The sequence below is a fragment of the Physeter macrocephalus genome, chromosome 5, assembly GCF_002837175.3.
Source record: "Physeter macrocephalus isolate SW-GA chromosome 5, ASM283717v5, whole genome shotgun sequence".
Taxonomy (NCBI): Eukaryota; Metazoa; Chordata; class Mammalia; order Artiodactyla; family Physeteridae; genus Physeter; species Physeter macrocephalus.
The window spans coordinates 48,203,286-48,223,410 of NC_041218.1; the positions used below are offsets into that span (position 1 = coordinate 48,203,286).

The 20,125-nt window shown below is 42.0% G+C and overlaps 1 protein-coding gene across 3 annotated transcripts in view; it reads right to left on the bottom strand.

Annotated features, from left to right (window-relative positions):
• CHN2 (chimerin 2) overlaps positions 1–20,125 on the bottom strand; it is a 314,431-nt gene that overhangs the window by 147,648 nt on the left and 146,658 nt on the right. For all 3 annotated transcript variants that reach the window (XM_055084940.1, XM_024131278.3, XM_024131284.3), the window contains exons 2-3: positions 16,947–16,985; positions 7,537–7,592 (exon numbers count right to left, since the gene is read on the bottom strand). In XM_055084940.1, the coding sequence (XP_054940915.1) occupies positions 7,537–7,592; positions 16,947–16,985 (95 nt within the window). The remainder of the gene's footprint in view (positions 1–7,536; positions 7,593–16,946; positions 16,986–20,125) is intronic.

A 20,125-nucleotide genomic window follows, 5' to 3' on the forward strand; every position in this document is an offset into this window, starting at 1 on the left:
AAATTGGGTCATTTGTAGAGACGTGGATGAATCTAGAGACTGTCATACAGAGTGAAGTAAGTTAGAAAGAGAAAAACAAATATCACATATTAACGCATATATGTGGAACCTAGAAAAATGGTACAGATGAACCAGTTTGCAGGGCAGAAATTGAGACACAGATGTAGAGGACAAACGTATGGACACCAAGGCGGGAAGCGGCAGGGGGGTGGGGTGGTGGTGTGATGAATTGGGAGATTGGGATTGACATGTATACACTGATGTGGATGAAATTGATGACTAATAAGAACGTGCTGTATAAAAAAATAAAACAAAATTCAAAAACTCAAAATAAAATAAAATACGAATTCATGTGAAAATTTTTTTAAAAAGATGCACATTTCAAAAAAAAAGAGAAATTTTACTTCTTATCAATCACTGTTAATTCTCCCTCATTTTCCTTATTCTGTTTTAAGGAGAAAAACCTTCTACTTTTGCCTCAACTTACATTCAACTTATATATATATATGCTGTTCCTTGGTGGCCCTCTCCAGTTTAGCCATCTGTCCTCTCGGCTTGGAGGCTCTGAGCATCTGAATTCTATAGCAGCTTGTCCTCAAGAGCCCTTATCCACTGCTCACGATATCACCTTGGAAATGAATAAATATTTTCTAGGTGCAAACGTGCAAAATCTGTGTTACACTAGAAGAAATTCAGAATATTCCAAAGAGAGTAAAATTTTTGGAAGGTTATGTATTTTGGTAGATGGCCTCACTTGTTAATTTTAAAAAAGGAGCTTTTTATTTAAAGCAGCAGAAAACTTGGTTTTATCTTTAGAAAGAAAATAAAACTCACATGTCTAAATTTTTTTTTCTAACATTAGTTTTACGAGGCTTTCCCCCTTTACAAAAGTGAGTCTACAAGCAAAGTGAGTCTAGCTCAGGAAGAAATCACATCAGCAAAAATGCCTGACTGCATTAGGGAGTGAGATGAAAGCTTGGGGGGAATAATGATGGGAAAAGCCTTTTATTCTAGGTTGTGTCAATAGTAAGGGGAGAAAAGAGACCAGTGGAGAAAGTCCAGGATGAAAAGAAGAGAAATATTTCTGACCAGGGAAGAAATAGCCTTCTGATTACTACACATAAAGCCAATTAAAAGGTAATGGGATTGATTTTTGTTTGTGGCTTATAGAATCAATCTCATTACGTTAAAGACATATCGTCTAGATGTCTTGAATCAGTAGAGTTTTCAAAAAACATTTATTTTCAATGAATAGAAGAAGAAAAGGGGGAGGATGGTAGAATATTAGAAAACCCCTGAGTTTACTTTAAATCTGTGATTTGAAATGTACTGAGTTAGTTGAGAATGATACAGCCAATCAGTATGGCTTGTTAAGATCTTCCAGACGTGTCTAAGACAAGAGAAAGGCCTAAAGCTACAAGACTCTAAGACGTGAAATCTAGGTATGGTGAATGAAAATTTAAAAGCCTAATGATAAAATGAAATGCTCTTTTAGGCTTAAAAGGACAGTTTTTACAAATAAAGGTAGAAGGGATGAAATGGGTAGATATTTAGGAACACCAAAAGCTAGAGAAAATGCACAAAAAGGGGGAAGAGGCACTTACGGTAATATTTAAAAAGTGAATACAATTCACTAGGAGGTAAAATAAGGTACTACGGCAACTTAAGATAGTTCACTGTCATGTGTACTTGGCTTAACCTATGACAATCAAGAAAAAAAAAAAGGTTCTGATCGTAAATGCTAGAAACTTCAGTTCTACAATTCACTTTTGCATTAAAAAAAAAAAACTTCCAAAATACTCTTTGGTAAGGGAGAGGGGAAGTAAAGCCGCATAAAATGGAGAACAATTTGAAATGATAGTATGTAATTTATTTCTCTGCTTTGAAATTGCTTTTTATAATCCCATATTCACTACAACAATTTCAAAAAAGAAGGACAAATGACACCAAATCATTTACAGTCATAAAAGAATTTCTGCATATTTTGTATTCTTCAGGTAATTCTTGGGGACCTTGCAAGTAAATCTTGATGTTTGGCCTTTTGGAAAGGCCAAAAAGAAAGTTAGAATGTTCCAGGAAAAAGTATTAGTCCATCTTTATGTAAGAACCTTAACAACAGCCAAAAAGTTCAACTCACTCCCCTAATAACAGCATTGAGTAAATCTGATATGCTATTAGTAATAGTTTGAGAATTCTAAATTCCTTATGTTAGCAGTCTCTATCCTTTTTTTCATCATTTTACCATATATTTACTGATTGCCCACTGCTGCTTGGCCCTGGGCTTAATGCTAGCGAAGTACTTAAGATTAAGACTGGTGACATCTCTGGAGCTTGTATTCTCCTGGAGAGAGATGCACAAGCAACAAGTAAACAGTTAAATATGATCAAAAAGTATACTAGAGAGTCTATTAAGTCCTATAAACAAAATAAACAGGGTGAAACAAGAGAGAAGATCTGTAGGTGCTAATTTTTAGGGGGTTCAAAGAGGGCTTTATTAGGTGAAATTTGATCTGAAACTTGGACATGCAGAGAACTCGAGGACAAGAATTCCAGGCAAAGGGCAAATGCAAAGGCCCTGTGGTAGCAGCACTATGATCTGTTTGATGAGTAGGAGCAGGAGCTAGTGGGGCTGCAAGGCAGTGCACTCCGAGAAGAATGGTACAGACGGGGCAGTGAGGATGGCAGGAGCCACACCATGGCTCAGAGGCATGGCAAGAGGTCTTGCTTTTCTTTTTTTCTTTTATTTATTTCTAAATTAATTAATTCATTTGTTTTTATTTTTGGCTGCGTTGGGTCTTCGTTGCTGCGCGCAGGCTTTCTCCAGGTGCGGCGAGCGGGGGCTACTCTTTGTTGCCGTGCGAGGGCTTCTCACTGCGGTGGCTTCTCTTGTTGTGGAGCACCGGCACTGGGCGCACGGGCTTCAGTAGTTGTGGCACGTGGGCTCAGTAGTTGTGGCTCACGGGCTTAGTTGCTCCACCGCATGTGGGATCTTCCCAGACCAGGGCTCGAATCCGTGTCCCTTGCATCTGCAGGCAAATTCTCAACCACTGTACCACCAGGGAAGCCCGAGGCCTTGCTTTTATTTTAAGAGCAATGGGAAGCTGCTGAAGCAGTTGGATTTATATATAACAATGATGGTTTGGGCTCCTGTTTGAAGAATGGGGTGTGCGTGTGTGTGTGTGTGTGAGGGAGAGTGCCGAGAGTGGAAGCAGGGAGATGAGGCTGGAGGCTGCTAAGCGGCAACAATCCAGGTAAGGAACAATGATGGGCCCAACCCCACGGTAGTCCGGCAGAGAAGAGTGACAAATGCAAGATATATTTGGAGGTAAATGCAGCTTGCTAAGAGAAAAGGGTGAGGGTAGGAGAGACAAGCATGCAGGTTTCTGAAGTTAGGTGCCATTTAATGGAGTGGGGTCCATTTCTCCTTTGAGCATTAGGCTAGAGATGGCCGGCGGGACATCTCCCTGAAAAGGTCAAGTAGACAGATGGAGCAAGGTGTTTGGAGCCCAGGGGAGAAGTCTTAGCTAGAGATGCAAATTTAGGAGTCGATATTCTGCACAATTCCTAGCAGACCACCCAGGCACACATTTGGTGATTAATATATGCTTATGTGACGACTGACTGATAATTGACGGAAAGGGCAAGTGAGAATTTTGCATACCGGAAGATGTTCTGAATCTCATGGCATGGAGCACTCGGGAAATGCCGGTAGAGAAGAGTGCCAGGTGCCGTGGCTGCTCAATAAATATTAATTTACCACGATGAATCTCAAGAAAGCCATGGACTATTATTTCAGTAACTGACCCTCCCTGGCTTAACGGGCACCAGAGCCGTTGTTCAGCCACTTGTTCTTTCTGCTCCTTATCCTCAGTATCTTTTCACATGGCAGCTTAATCCCTGACCCAGGCATCTTGCTTTGTTCTTGATCACTGCCTTTTTTGGCCCTCACATCCAGAGAATACTGTCATTGCTGTGACTCTGTCCCTAATGACTGTCTCCGAACCTGCTCTCCACAGATTTCTGAATCTGCCATGAGTCATCAACAGTGAGTACCTCTGATGTGCCAGGCACCATTCTAGACACTTGACACACAGATCCCACTTATAACACCCTGCACGGGAGCTGTTTGCCCTGGGGGTAGACCTTAATCCCCCTGAGAGAGTAAGTGCTTGGTTCTAAGTCAGGTAGCTGGAAAGTGGTAGAACAAGGATTCAAAACAAGTCCAGCTGACTCTGCAGCCAGGCTTCCCTTCCTGGGTTTGCAAAACTCACTGTATTTCACCTGCTGAATCAGTCTGTACCCTCGACTGCCTAGCTCTCCAACAAAGTCCATTAGGCGGTTGGTATCCGTCGAGAGCCACCAAGCATTCAAGTCGGGTTGGCCTGTGTCTGCACACTTGAACGACAGCGTTCCAGGACTGTAACTGCAGACTCACTTGGTTCTCTAATGTGGGATTTATCACTTTCAGTGGGAGGACCCAAACCTGAGAGAGGCCCATAGCCTGGGAGGTTATTAGTCATCAGAGAGACAAAAGAGATGGAGTGTGTTGGAGCAATACAGCCGGGCAGGCTTGCCAGGGACAAGGTGGCTGAGACGAGAGGGGCTGGAGACTAAGAAGGAGGGCAGCAAGGCTGTGTGTAAAATAAAGCGAGGACTCAATGGCTAGCTGAGGGATGAGATGGCAAAGACACAGAAAAAATCATAACTCATTATTCAAAAGAAATAGCCTTTATGGCTTTACGTAAATGTGTTAATAAAGCTTCAGTCTTTCTGGCCACACACTCAAGCAGAAAGGCTTCTTCATTAGGCATATCCCCGAGCACGCAGGTGTGCTATAAGGCACAGAGCCGTTTGCTAAAACACCCTCTGCAGCAGGAGTGGTTTCACCAGCGACCACTCCTTCACTAGAAGGAGGCCAAGTCCTGGGAGGCCAAGCATTGTGGGCAGGAATTATTTGCACAGGAGGACAAAGGGCCCTGAAGCTACCCTGGCTGGCGCTCGCCCCGGCAGCACCTGTTCCTCCAGCACACTCGGCCCTTTCTCACCTGACATCTGCCTGGCTGGATGGGCCCCATGCTGCCTGCTGAGGAAATGGAGTTGATGAATGCCCATTTTGTGTTAGGTTTCCTGGCAGAAATGAGATGTGGAATTCCTAGAGGCAAGTTACCTAGGAATCCAGCATCCACCAGGCATAACTTATTAATGAATCAGATTGATAAAGGTCAAAACGTGAAAAGCTTGGTTTAAAAGACTAGAAAGGGGGCTTCCCTGGTGGCGCAGTGGTTGAGAATCCGCCTGCCAATGCAGAGGACACAGGTTCGAGCCCGGGTGTGGGAAGATCCCACATGCCGCAGAGCAACTAGGCCTGTGAGCCACAACTACTGAGCCTGCGCGTCTGGAGCTTGTGCTCCACAACAAGAGAGGCCGCGACAGTGAGAGGCCCGCGCACCGCGATGAAGAGCGGCCCCCGCTCGCCGCAACTAGAGAAAGCCCTCGCACAAAAACAAAGACCAAACACAGCCAAAAATAAATAAATAAAAATTTTTAAAAAAGACTAGAAAGAAGGATGAAAAAAGCTGTACACATGCCATATCCTTTAGTCATAGCAGATGGTGTGGCTTGTGGCTCACAGCTCTGCTTTGCTAAGGCCTCTGGGGCACTTCCTTCTGATGCAAGTGTGACATTAAAGAGATAGGCTGTGGACCCTCAGCCCATAGGATGTCTGAAGAGTTTCAGGGGAAACCTGTGAAGAGCCTTCATGAAGCTAATCTGAATCTACCCATCTCCACTGCTAACATTCCACCTGGCTTAGAGGACAACGGACATGGTTCCAAGGATTTTGAGAAACAAAGAGGTGCTTGGACTCTTTCTCTCTCTCTCGCTCTCTCTCTCTTTCTTTCTATTTCTATTTCTCTCTCTTTCTCTTTCTGTTTCTTTCTCTCTCTCTCTTTTACACCCACCCATAGATAACATCTTAAATATATCTTTAATTACATACAATTAATATGACACTCAAAGCACCAATAGCCAAGTTCTTTGCTGTATTCCCAACACCTAGATCTAAGTCAGAACAGTCTCTCTCTCTATCTATATATTATATATATATAAAATAAATGAACAAATGAATATTTACTATATCCCCTTGGGTTTCAAGTTCTAGTGCCCGACCTCACCAGTAGACTTTTTATTAATACCCCTAGGAAGAGACTTTAGTTGTATTTTAATTTTACAAACATTCTTTTCATGGAGACATTTAAACTCCTCTAACTCCCTACACATGGTTATATTTTTCCTGATGGCAAAATACTAAATGTAAAGTAGGACTGAAAGAATTTTTAACAACTTGTTTCTTATTTCTCACCCAAAATACCCTAATTAAAGCAACTCATTAAAAATTTTGTATTATCCTATATTTCTCTTACTTGGATATTATTTAATAACCAAAAGACAAGTCAGCAGGGTTAGTGACAGAACAAGATCATACCACCAAATAAAGATTTGACCTCATCCTGGATTTTTCCTTACAGATCAAATATTTTCTCTTCTCAGGCTATATTTCTGGGATGAGAATGTCCACGCTATTAAAATTCAGATTACTTGATGAACTTCAGTGCCCTTCAACAGAAGTAAAATTTCACATAGAAACACTTATTAAACAGTGGTAAAGTTGGCTCTGGGTGTGGGTACATATGTACCTAAGTCTTTGAGACAGACTCAAAACCAGATCCAGTCAGTCTGCCAGAAAGTACTGATGTTCAAGGAAAAATCTCAAGATTGTTGTAATTAGAGCCTTTCCCTCTGATAAGGCAGATGTGACACTTTAAAAGAAATCTGCTATTCTGTATTTAATCAAAGTCATAATAACAAAAATAATCAAGGACCCATGGACCTTTGTTTGAAGGATATTGGTCTGGCTATTAAAGCACCTAGTCAGCATAAAAATAGAAAACAGAGCCCTAGTCCTGCCTTTCAAATCTTGCTGGCATCCCAGATGATAAGAGAACTGATGAGTAAAGGAGGGCCAGGGAAAGTTCTGTGCCTGGTAAGCATTTTTATGAGTCAATATATTTTTAAGCTTATCTCCAAGAATAAAAACCCAGTCACTTTTCTCGTAGGGATTTTTTTTAATATGACAAAATGTAAAGGTTTGCTAAATATGGGTGTTGAGAGTATCCAGATATTTACCATTCTCTGCATTTTCTCTTTTGGAAGCATTTCATAATAAAAAAGTGATAAAAGTATCAAAACTGCAGGAACAAAGAAAACAACCAGAACACCCATTTTGGAGAGTTTACAAAGGGTGCTCAATTTGCCTCTGTACTAGTGAAAAAATGTAAGACTTCTCATTCCAAGTTAGTATTTTTCAAATAATACCTGACTTCAAAATATAGATTATTTAGATGTTAAATTTGGTGACACTTTAACAAACATTAAAAGCAATCAACTCCCAGGAACTCTGAAGGTCCTCCAATATCAACATAGTGCTGACCATTCATCATATTTAACAAGGTGTATTGGAAATAGCTGAGTACTGACCTCCCCAGGACAAATGATCCTCTTGGGACGAGGGGCCTCTTGCTGTAACTGATATACTGCCAAATATAAAAAGAGAGAATTATAATTAAAAAACATCAGCACATACCAACATGTCTTCAAACAGTTCCACCTAACCACCTTTCAAGAACTGCAAATTTCTCGGCCAAAAAACAAAGGAGATACAGACACATTTTTAGACTGAATAAAGGCAGATCATTTATATGGAAATTAGTCACAATGAATATAAATGGGCAAAACTGATTTTTAAAAATTCTTACATGGACAATTTAGTTTCATAATTGTTACTGGCATTGTTCACGTTATGGCTTTCTTGGAAGACTAGATAGTACTAAAATTCTTTCGACAGTTTTAAAGATGAAATTGTACTTGTGAGTACCTAGGTAGTAAGATCATATAATAGGATTCCTGAATCTCAATGCTGATGTTTCTTGACATACCAGGGAAAGACTGGCATTAGAAGAGGAGTGACATTCTCTGAAATGTTACAGTTATGGACAGAGACACAGCTGATTCTGTGAGTGAATGAAGCCCCAACTCATTTCTCTTTTCACGAGTTCCATTTTTGCCCTGCCCTTCACCACGGATACTTATCTACTTGACTATTTCCCACCCACTGTCTTTCCTTTTTCTTGGGCCCTTTAGTATCTTAAATAATAACTCTCTTATATCCTGTTTTAAAGACAGACTTTCAGGCTTGGGCATGGAGGAAAGCAGGTAATTGTATACAAAAATGTAATTTATCAGAATATTATTTGTAATTTTTCAGACTATAATGAGTGATTTTCTGCTGCTCAGCTAGTTTGATTACTTCTCTTAGAGGAAAAGCTACTCTATGCAGGTACCTTGGGATTCTGCTTCCATGGAAATAGAGGTTGAAAATAAACCTACTTGATGTTATCTTCAGAATCTTGAAGAGGGAATAATAAATGTCAAATAAATCTATGAATCATATCACAGAATACATCTATGAAAAGTTAAAAATTAGATCACATAAAGTCTTCTAGAAAATGTAATAAGAGAAGCAAAAACTTCTGGCTTATTCTTAGTTCTAAAAATAAAAAAAAGAAATTTTAATTGAAGGGCAGATGGTCACATGGAAACAGAGGTGGAAATGATGGGATGTATTTTGTACCTATGGCTCCCCAATGCCTTCAGCTCAAAATGGTTATTTCCTTACCTAATTAAGGGTAGATGACTCAGCTTCCTAACAGAGAAGAAACCATCTAACCCTCATATGGATGTTTTAACGTGTCGCATTTCTAAGCTTAGGTTGCCCACACTAATGATGATGTCTGTGTCACTTAAGGACAACTGTAGCCATGTATCAGAGACAGGTCAGAGAAGGCTTCTTGTGCAGGAGGAAACATGAGGAAGAACTGGCTAAAAGTAGAGAAATAGTTTTGGACATTCCACTGACTCTCCCACTAGAGCCCACGCTCTCCTTAAATCACGACAGAGCCTGCATGGAATCCTTTATTCCTCTCGAATGAGCTCCGACACCAACTAACTGCTTTTCAGCAGGGTTTTGCTGTTAAGTGTAAAGGGAACCAAAGCGGGCATCTCCTAGAACACAGAGCTTTAGAGCAATTGCAGAACCCACATCCAGAGAATCCTATCCTCTCTTCTCTTCCCATTGTCAATGCCCTCAGAAGCCAGCAGTTATATGTGGGGGGCATGGCTGGAACAGTTTCGTGAACACCGTTTTTAATGCTTCCCTTGAAGGCGGCAAAGGAAGTACAGCTGTTGTAAGAGAAGCATTGTAAGCTAAGCGCACCTTTGCAATTCATATCGGCAAATATTTGAACATCTGCTGTAGAACAGATACCACAGTCAGCATTATGTGGAGGCTGTGAGGATGGAGGGGAAGAGAGAAGAGAAGGGAACCAGCATATCGAGTACCTGTTATGTGGCAGGAACAATGTCTTATTGAACCTTCGCAAGAGCTCCGAGGACGGAACGTATCATTACCATTCTCATTTTTTATACGAGGAAATAAGTGCCCAGAAGTGAAATATTTGCCCCAGACCATACAGCTAAAATGTATCCTTTCGATTCCAAAGCCCTGGTTTATTTTTCTATGCCTCAGGGCCTTTGCACTTGCTGTGCCCTCCACCTGGATTGCTCTTTCCCAAGATGCTTAGATGGCACTCCTCCCCCTTCATTCAGGTCTTCCCTGACTTGCCCGACTTGGTATAAAATTCCACCCCATCACTCCGCTACCTTTACACCATTTCATGTTCCTTCACAGTACTCATCACCATTAACACGCTGTATTTGTTTATTTTGTGTGCTGTCTCCCTTGACTAATGTGTAGGCTCTTTGGGGGCAGGGACTTATGTGTAGGCTCTTTGGGGGCAGGGACTTTGTTCTGTCCACTGTGGGACGCTCAGCACCTAGAACAGTGCTTGGCACATAGTAGATGCTTAATGCATATTTGTATGCATTGACTCATGGGTCACAAGCCATTCCTTCAAGGACACTGATCCAGTGAGGGAGATGCACGTGGAGAAACAAAACCAGGAAGGGCCAAGTGCTTTAATTAAGGGCAGAGGAGGAAGCAGTTCTTTTTACGCAGGTGGTCAGGATGGCTTCCCGAGGGGAGAAGCATGGAGCTCTTCTTGAAGAGTTAGCAGGGTTTCCACAGGTAGAGAAAAGAGAGCGGGGTACAGATAGAGGAAAGAGCCCCAGCAGTAAAAGGGAATGACGTGCTGATTGGTCATTGAGAGTCCAGTGTGCTGTTGCTCCGGGGTGGGCAGGTGTGGGAGGAGGCCATGTGGGACTGAACCTTGAAGGTCATGGTAGGAAGCATGGACGTTCTTCTGTCAGCAATGGGGGGACAGTGACGTGTTTTGAGCAGGGAGGTGATGTGATCTGGTCTGTTTCAGAATAATGACAATAAGGATAGGACTGTTCAGAAAAAATAGAAGTTCTCATTTTCTGGAGGCCTACTGTGTGCCAGACACCTTATCTACATTTCCTCATTTACTCCTCCCAACAAACCTCCAAGGTAACTGTTATTCTCCACCTCAGTGACAAAGTAGTGGAGACGGCAAGCTGTGAAGAAGCTCGAGGTCACGCAGATAATATGATGAAATCAAGATTTAAGGCCTGATTTCCAGGTCCCAAGGTCTACATTTTTCAGCCTCACCAGTGGTCCCTAAAGCAGATGGCGGAGAGGTCCCAAGTGGGGCTGCTTGCATTAGAATCTTCGAAGAGCTAAAATATAAATTATATAATTATAAAATACAGATTCTCAGACACCATCGTCTCTGGCGATGCTCACTCTGCCAGCCTGGCAAGGGGCCCCGAAATACGTTCTTTTTACAGGTCTTTGGGAGATTCCAACACACATCCAGGAGTGGGGGCCACTGCCCTTTGCTTCACTGAAGGAAGGATCGGAGGGGGAACCTCGGAGGCAGGGAAGCAAAAGAGAACTGTATTTTAGTTGTACGTAAAGGAGATCCTGAAAGTGCGAGTTAGGACAACACTAGTAGAAATGCAGATGAGGAGGTGAGTTGATCGCAGAGGAGGATGGCCAGGGCTTGATTACAAATTGAATGGAGGAAAGGGCCTTGAATGCTTGAAAGATTGAGACGCCATTAACAATCACAGAGGTTACAGGAGAAGGAATGTAAGGGACAGTTCCTCTCCTGTGTCAACAGGCTAAAGCCCTTAGCTGTATCCTCTGAGTAAAGAGAAACATGGTCATTCACCAGTCTTACAACCGGAAATAGCCCCGGCCAGGAGTAACTTTGAAGGGGGGGGGGTCCCTGAAAAACCCTCAAGCCAGGGGTGCCACCTCTCCTTGCTGGTCTCTGGGCAGCACACATCATTAATCAATCGTTATTTTTCAGTGAGCAGGCCTCAGGATCTACAAAATCTGCTCAGTGCTGTTCCAAGCAATAGAAATTGACAAAGCCTGTTTGCCATCTGAATAATATGTCTCTATAAAGATAATGAGATGACAACCGATTGCCATGACAGCCAAAGAAAAAAATGGGGCCCTAGACTCAGCTTCGGCCCCAGTCCCTCATTTTCAAAGTTGGCTCTAACGAAACAAACATCCATGAGGCCCATTTAATATAACTGAAACATGTCACATAATCTTGAAAATGTTGTTTCTTGAATTTTCTTTGTTCAACAAACCCACGTCACAAGCAAAATGCGATAACAAATGTCACTGCTTGGGTGATTCTGTGCGCTAAGGGGCGAGATGATGGACTGTGCTTCTACGGCAATGCTCCAAATCTGTCCCAGGCACTCCCCAGCCCTGGGTCCTTGCAGCACAAGAGAGAATTCTTATTCTGGAATAAGCTGTTAGGCAGGGGGATGGAGTGGGGATGGTCACTAGGGAACGTGGAGGTAAGAGAAGGGGATCCCCTGCTCCCCAGGAAACCTGAAGCAGATTGAGAAGTCAAGAGCTCACTGAGAGAGTGTTTTATTTTTTCTTCAGTAAGAAAACTCGGCTCATCCTCTGGTAACACAATCAACCCACTCCCCATGGAGGCCGAGTGAAAGCCCTGGCCTGGGTGATGCTAAGCCCAGTCCAAACCCGTCAGCTCCTAAAAGACCCCGCAGGGATGTCCTCTAACAGCCCCTTCTCACTCAAGAGGGCATGTGGATCCAGGAGCCAAACCTGGCCGCTTGGCTGTGACACTGACCCAGTACCACCCCGCTCACTGCCCATGTCTTCCCAGTTTTCATGGGAAAACACTCACGGGTGTGAGTAAGAAATAGCAGGGGCTTTCAATGGCCTCCTGGCTCAGCCCCACTTCCAGGCAGCTGTGGGCAGGCCTTGTCTTGCTAACAGAATGTCCAATCTTACTGGGGATGGAGTTCTCCTCTTGTCCCATGGCACAGTGAAAAGCCTGAGGATGAGGCTGTGTAGACTTGAGCCAGGGGGGTCTCAGGCCTAAGTGTGTATAAGAAGCACCTGTGGGGTGTGATAAATTGCATATCCCCCCACTCTTCCGATTCAGAAATCTGGCGTCAAGCTGAGGTTATTAATAATAATATTTATTAATAAATAATAGTTATTAATAATAATAGTTATTATAACTATTCTCCCCAGGTGACTCTGGTGCAGGGGGCCTACGGATCAGAATTCTGAGGTTCTAAACTCCTCTTTAGAAAAACAGGCACAAGCTGTGACTGCCTGACCCGCTGCCCAGGACAGTCTCTGGGGAGAGATGTTGGCCACAGCATCTGCTGCTTAATTGGCACTTGGCCTCTTAAACAATAAAATCTTTCAGAGTATACCCATGGTGGTTGGCTTTTAAACTCATCTGCTTAGTTCATAGTTCTGGCTTAAAGTTTAGAATGTGGCTTTACTTTATTTTTAAAGTAAACTTGAAAATAGCTTTTTTTTTTTAAGAATTGAAACCAAATACTTCTCAGTGATTTCACCAATGTTTGGGGGTTTGGTCTTGAGTATTAAGGACTAGATGTAGATATATGATACTTTGGGACAAGATTATTCTTACCAACTAATCAGCTCAGGAAGTGACAGCATTAGCTTCTAAGAAAGAAAGGGGAGCAGGAAAGGCAGGAACTTAAGGGACTTCACGTGGCATCATTGTTCTTTGAGTCAAGATGGAGTCTTATCCATCCTTGCGGTCCCACAGCTCAAAGCACACTGCCTGGTCTAAGGCAAAGACTTAATATGCATTTGTTGAATGAATGAATGAATGAATAAATTAATAAGCAATCTACTTTATTGAAAATATTTAGAGAGCTGATTTCTAAGGTTCCTTATTCTTCTAAATTTCTAAATCAGACATTCATTGGTTGCCTTCTAGGCATCCACTTCCATCTTCCCCATTTTAACGGTACTCCAAAGTTCCCAGTCACTCCTGTGTAATCCCTCCTGAGTTCCAGTGGTGAGCCCTGATGGGTTTAGGGCAGTTAGTATATCTCAACTCTCTGACCACAGTGATGGAGTCAGGGTTGGGAACCCATGTCAAATAGGGCTGAGACTCAATTCTAAGACTTTTGCTTGCAGTAGACTGTCCTTCTGCCTGTTGCTCTTAAATGTGGATGTGGTAGCCCTGGTGCTATTGGTAGCTCTCTGGGGGTTACAAGAGAAAAGCCTACTAACAGTGGAGACAAACCTAGGACAGCAGAGCCAAGAAAGGAAGAGGTACACATTGGGTTCTAGTAATGTCGTTTGAGTTGCTGGACCAAGTCATGCCCGAAGCCAGTGCCTCTAGACTTTTTGCTTATGTTAATCAATGCGCTTGAGAGGAACATCCTGTTACTTGCACCTAAGAGCATTGCAATTAGCATTAAAATTTAAAAACAGCTTCTTAAAGTGGATCATTATGAGGCAGACTAATTTTCTTTTAGGAATAACGTTATAATTGGGACTAAGGCTTCATAATAAGAATCTGATATCAAATAAGTCAATATTACAGCCAACAATAGGTGATGGATGAAAGCAAAGACATACCTATATACTCCTATAATCATTGTAAATAATCAGTTTTCAAACCAAGTCCTATAATATGGCAAAAATGAACTGCATCTGGTAAATGTATGAGAAATTTCAAAGTACCAAATAAATGCCAGAGGTAGAAAATTAAGTGTGTGATGGGAAAGTATGGATTCCATAGATGATATGTTAATGAGTTTGACATCAACATGTAAAATTAATCTCTGAAAGGATGGTTTGTGAGTATTTCAAAGAGAAACAACTTGGTGATTCCTGGGGTACAGAATGGGTTTACCAACAGGTTATTTAAAACCAAACAAATTTCATATTCTGATAGGTTTGTTGGGTTTTCAGATAAGGAAAATACTATTGTTTTAACATACTTGGAAATTAACGTGTATCTCATGAAGTTCTTCAAGGCCCTCAGATTTCTTCTCCTTATTTATCCTTCAAGACCCACATGCAAATTTAACCTCTTGTACAAAGTCTTCTCTAATCCCAGGAGGTAGAGGAGCAGTATATTGTTGCTTCAGTCCATTTGCATGTTAATTGGTTACATCTGTCTCCCTTTCTAGACTGTAAATTGGAGGAAAGTATGGACCACATTTTAGCTACTGTTGATTCCTAATGCTTATCCTAATGCTTATAATGTATGTCTGCTGAAAGACCAAATGAGTAGATGATAGACTTGGGAATAAAAGGGAGTAGCATAAGCTTGGTAATGATATTGTTAGATGAGTTTACAGTAGCCCAACACCCTAACTCAAAGAATTAATGGACTCGGGACAACCAAAGGAGAGTGCTTTCTCAGCAGTACCCTGTGGATCTTCGATCAACCTCTTTATGATGCTGTGGATGGCCCTGCTGTTGGCATATACTCCCTTCAGTTGTAGAGTTCTGCATCACTAGAGACCCTCAAATACAGCCTGGATGACTATTAGTTGAGCATAATAAAGAGGAACTTCATCTATGTCATTAGGTTTGTATTAAATGGCCTCAACTATCCCTTCTGCATCTAAAGTTTTATGATCCTAGAGCAAAGTAAACACACGCACACACACAACTTGCTTAGATCAAAAAAATCAAACTTAAAACCAATATACTCTGGTAAAATTGATATTGGAACATGTAATTAACAACACCTTTTCTGGTTTCCTTAGGACATAAAAGTGCTTTTAAGAGATACACTGGGTGGCCCAAGGTCTCTTAGCAAAAAGCGAAATGAATTTGAGCCAGTGCCATCTTCTCGCTTCAGTAAAGCTCTCTGCGGTGGCATTCACTCAACAAATATTTATTGCGTAGTTAACGTATGCAAGGCTGTGTGTAAGACAGTGTGCAAGGAACAGTGAGGCACGGGACCCCCAATACCTCTCACTACAGATATTTTGTTGATTTACTGTCAGAGCGCTTCACACTCCATTAGGAAACAAATAAACAAAAACATCCAATTACTTAGTCATTAGCATTGCCTTTTAAAATAGAAGATCAGAATGCATAACATTAGATTGGAAGGGCCCTTAGAGACACAGCACAACCCCTTTATTTCACAGATGGAAGAACAGACTCATGTAATAAAGAATGAGGTGCCTCTCTATATGCTGACATAGGAAGATAAAAACAAGGTATTTGTGAAGTGAAACAAGCAAGTTGAAGGACAACGGGTACAGCATAAACCCATTTTCACAAAAGGGAACAACAACAGACTATTAGGCATGTGTATTTTAAACACTTGGAAAGATATGCTTTCCAAAATGGACAGGGTCAGTGACTGGAAAAGAGGAGTGGAATATGGGGTGAGAGCTGGTATGTGGCCTATGGGAAATTTTTGCTCTCGGCTTTATGTATTTCTCTAACGTTCGTCTTTTATGTAGCTTTGTATTGCTTTTGTAACAAATACATACATACACAGGTATATGCATATGTGTGTGTGTCTGTGTGTATGTATATACTTATGTATACAATTTTAAATAGAAAGAAAAAAAGATTGGCAACGTGCAGGCTGTGAGTCTGGCTTGCTTCTGGGTTCCACTCTGAATGCCACTCCAAGGTTTCTCATAAAACCTCTGCCAAGTTACTGAACCCCTCTGAGCTGTGGTTTCTTTGTATATGAAACAGGGATAAGAGTGGTACTGGTCGCTTAGGGCTGTGGTGCGATTTCTGACTTCAGGCACAGAGCTAGCGTGGTGGCTGGCACGCTGCAGGTCTCGACAGGCGGTAGAAACAAGGGCAACATCAATAATGATAGAAATAATTATTCTTATTATTGCTGTCTAGAAGCAGAGCCTGAATGAGAGCCTGTTCCCCTGGCTCTCAGCACAGTGGGCTCCCCACACCACACTCCTCCCCTCTGTCACTGGAGAATTACTTAGTCAGGCAGATGATACTAAGGAAAGAGAAAACCAGCTTGAGGTGATGACAAGTGTCTGGCTTCATGAGGGAAGACGGATTGATGATTGATGATCAGATAATGATCTCTGTTTCTAAGGAGTCACCCTTAGTGACCAAACATTATCCATTGCTATCTGTTAGTTTTTCTGCAGTAAATGTCATTTGATATTACAGCTTTAAGATGAACAGCCAAGAACATAATTCATGGAAGTCAACACACCCTTGCTGACCAACTGTGAAATAAAAAAGAGGAAGGAAGGATGGAAAGAAGGAAGGAAGGAAGACAAGGAAAGTCCCAAAGAAAGGTAGAGAGTCAGAATGTCCATCTTTTTTTTCCCTAAGCATTTCCCTAAGCGGGTCACAGGCAGCTGGCTCTCAGAGGTCCTGGCCAGGGGACAGGGCTCTTCCAGTTCTCTCTGACCAATATCTCTCCTTAGCAGAGAAAGAGAGATTTGGGTTTGCAGTGCTGTGATGCGAGAGTTTTAGTTTGTGCACTAAATCAACAGCAAAAATTGTTCCAAAGGCAGGCCGACTAAAGACTTCTGAGGAGATTGTGATTTTAGATACTCACAGTAGGATTTCCATATTGGAGGCTGGTATTCTTCAGCATCTAGAATAAAAAGAAAGAAATCAATCCGTCAGCTTGAATGTCAAACTGTCAACTTGTGTCTTCTCTGGAGGAACAACTGTCTGTCAGCAGTACTTGCCTTCTGGTCCCGGGGGCCTCTCAGCTCATTTACGGGACAGTTCCAGGCATGAGGTGGGAAGTGTACATGGCAACCCTTGTGGATCCAACACCACTTTCTTCATGTCACTTACCATGACAGAATCAATTGCTTAACCATTTTCATAGAGCCCAGTAAATCAAAAAAGATTTTTAAAGCAATTAACTTGATTGTACCCTCCAGTAATCCTTTCAAACAGTATTTACTTAACTTGGCATAATAAACATATAATTTATCTCACAGATTCCAGTCAGACCTTTAGCCCATTTACTAAGACTTGAGGGCAAGAGGCAAAGTGGCAAGTATGTAATATTAAATCTGTTGAAGTTGTACAACTCAACCAACTGAACTCCTAGGTCTGACAGCTGAGACACTGATGATTCAATTGGAATTGCATTATGTCCTTGAATTTACTCCAGTGTGTGACTTAGGAAATTTCCAGAAAACCTCTCAGCAATCAGTGTCAGAGTGAAAGAGTTACAACAAAATGGAGAGGACGAAATTGTTATTCATCAATCTAGAAAGCAGACAATGGAGAAAATCTGCTTGTTCAGTCAACTCAACAATCCCAGTGCTGACAGCTGAATTTATAATTTTGACGGAGTTATTAGAGTCCTCCGGAGCTCATAGCTAAGGTCTTGGTAAAACATACTCTAGCTTAAACAGCCAGAGGGAAAAATCCTTTTCCCCGACTCACAGAATGTTAAGCTGGGGAAGCTTTAAGAGTTCTCTGGGCTTCCCTGGTGGCGCAGTGGTTGAGAGTCCGCCGGCCGATGCAGGGGACTCAGGTTCGTGCCCCGGTCCGGGAAGATCCCACGTGCCACGGAGCGGCTGGGCCCGTGAGCCATGGCCGCTGAGCCTGCGCGTCCAGAGCCTGTGCTCCGCAACGGGAGCGCCTGGGCGTCCAGGGCCTGTCCTCCGCAACGGGAGAGGCCAAAACAGTGAGAGGCCCGCATACCGCAAAAAAAAAAAAAAAAAAGAGTTCTCTAATTCAGTGCTTTTTGATAAGGAAACTCTTTTTGTCATCCTGCACGCCTATGGCATCCCACTCCCATCCTTATACTGCCCTTGTCCTTGTGCTACTGTCACATACTACTTTCAGGAAAAGGAACAGAAATTTTCTAATCTCATGCAGTAAGATAGTTTGAGAATTTTTCCCCTCCTGAGAAACAAATATACTTACTATAAATAAAAAGTAACTCAAGAGTGGTGAACTTCCCCAAATCCTACTCAATTACAGTTATGTAGCTTAAATTAAGTTCTTTCACAATTCATACTTGCTTTCTGGGGCCCATCCTATCACAGAGGCAACTAAACACCTCCTAAGATAGTTTCATACAAATGCATCTGGATTCTTAGGCTTGCATTGTCAGGAACCTACATATGGATAATCAACCACATAGGCACACACACAAATACAGTGTATTAATAATGGTTTATGTTGTTATTCAAACCTAGTTTGCTAAATAAAAGTGAAGCTCTTAATACTTTGTCAAAGTAGACAATGTAATAGTGAGCTTTTAACCTAAACAAGCAATTAATTTCATCTTATATGTGACACAGACCAATTTTAATGGGTTAAGATGAGTGTTTGTTTATAATAACATTCAAATAAAATAAATCATGTTGCCGAGTTTACAACAAAATTCTAGAACCATCCATACAATACCATCTCACCAGAAAAACCAGGTCCTGAATGTTAAAATATTGATAACACCTTCAAAAATATTTTTCAAAGATAAAGATCAATATGTGCGCGCGCACACACACACACACACACACACACACACACACACACACACACACACACGACTGCATGGAAGTATGAATCCCTGAGATGTCATCTACCCAAAGCTGTCTTGTTATTTTGGATGAGATTTACTCTATAAGGTAAGTACAACCGCCAGACCAAGAAGTTGTCAAGAATATTCAGAACCTAGAGTGCAGCTTTCTACATAGGGAAGTTCTCCCCCAAATAAATAGTCTCCTTAATGCAGGTTTTCAAACATAGCTCAGATGCTCAGCTTGGATTTCCTAAGGTCTTCTTATCTAAAGTCAGAAGTTTGGATTAGATGGCCTCTCACTGTTCATTTCAGTCTTGCTCTGTGAAAAACCCAGAATTTTCATTCATCTGAGATGCTGGCTCCTAACCTTTAAACTTTCATTTAGGCTTCCCTGCACATAAACACCTTATCCCTTTCTGGTTGCCCCTTGTTGGCAACGTCACAGAGAGGTGAAGAAAGCCATCCACAGAGACGGGAGATCACAATGCTCCCTTGCTTAAAATCCTCCAATGTCTCCCATCTGTACTTGGAATAAAATACAAACATACTATTGCCTCCAAGGCCCGGTGTCCTCTGGTTCCTGCCCTCCTCTTCACTCCATTGCAGGCACTTCCCCCCTTTTCATGTATTATCCAACCATACTGGCCTTCTCTCTCTTCCTAGAACAAGCCAAGTTCTTCTGAGCCCCTGGCCTTTGCTCCTGTGGACGCTCCATGTAAGAACTCTCCTCCAATAGAGCTTTGCATGGCTGACTTGCTCTTATGCAGGGCTCAGCTCAAATGTCACCTCCCATGGGCCATCCCTGCCAATCCTGTGTAAAGCAGCCTTCCCCCAACCCCACTCACTCTCCTTCACAGCACCTATTACCATCTGAAATTATTTACTGATTTGTTGGCTTGTTATTACTGGGCTCATCCCACTATTAGCCAAACTCCATACAAGCAGAAATTTTGCCTCGTTCACTTAGGTCTCATCGGCCCTTAGAAGGGTGCCTGGCATATAAAAGACATTCAAACAGCATGTGTTAAATAAATGAACAAACTCTCGGGGTTCAAATCTTACCTCTGACAACTATTGGCTGAATAACTTGAAGCATGTTACTCAACTTCTTTTAAGAGCCTCTCAATACTTATCTTTATAAAACAGAAAAATAAATGTACCTACCTCATAACCGATCTCTTAGGGTTATTGTGTCAATTAAATGAGATAATATATATAAAGTTCTTGGGACTGTGCCTGGC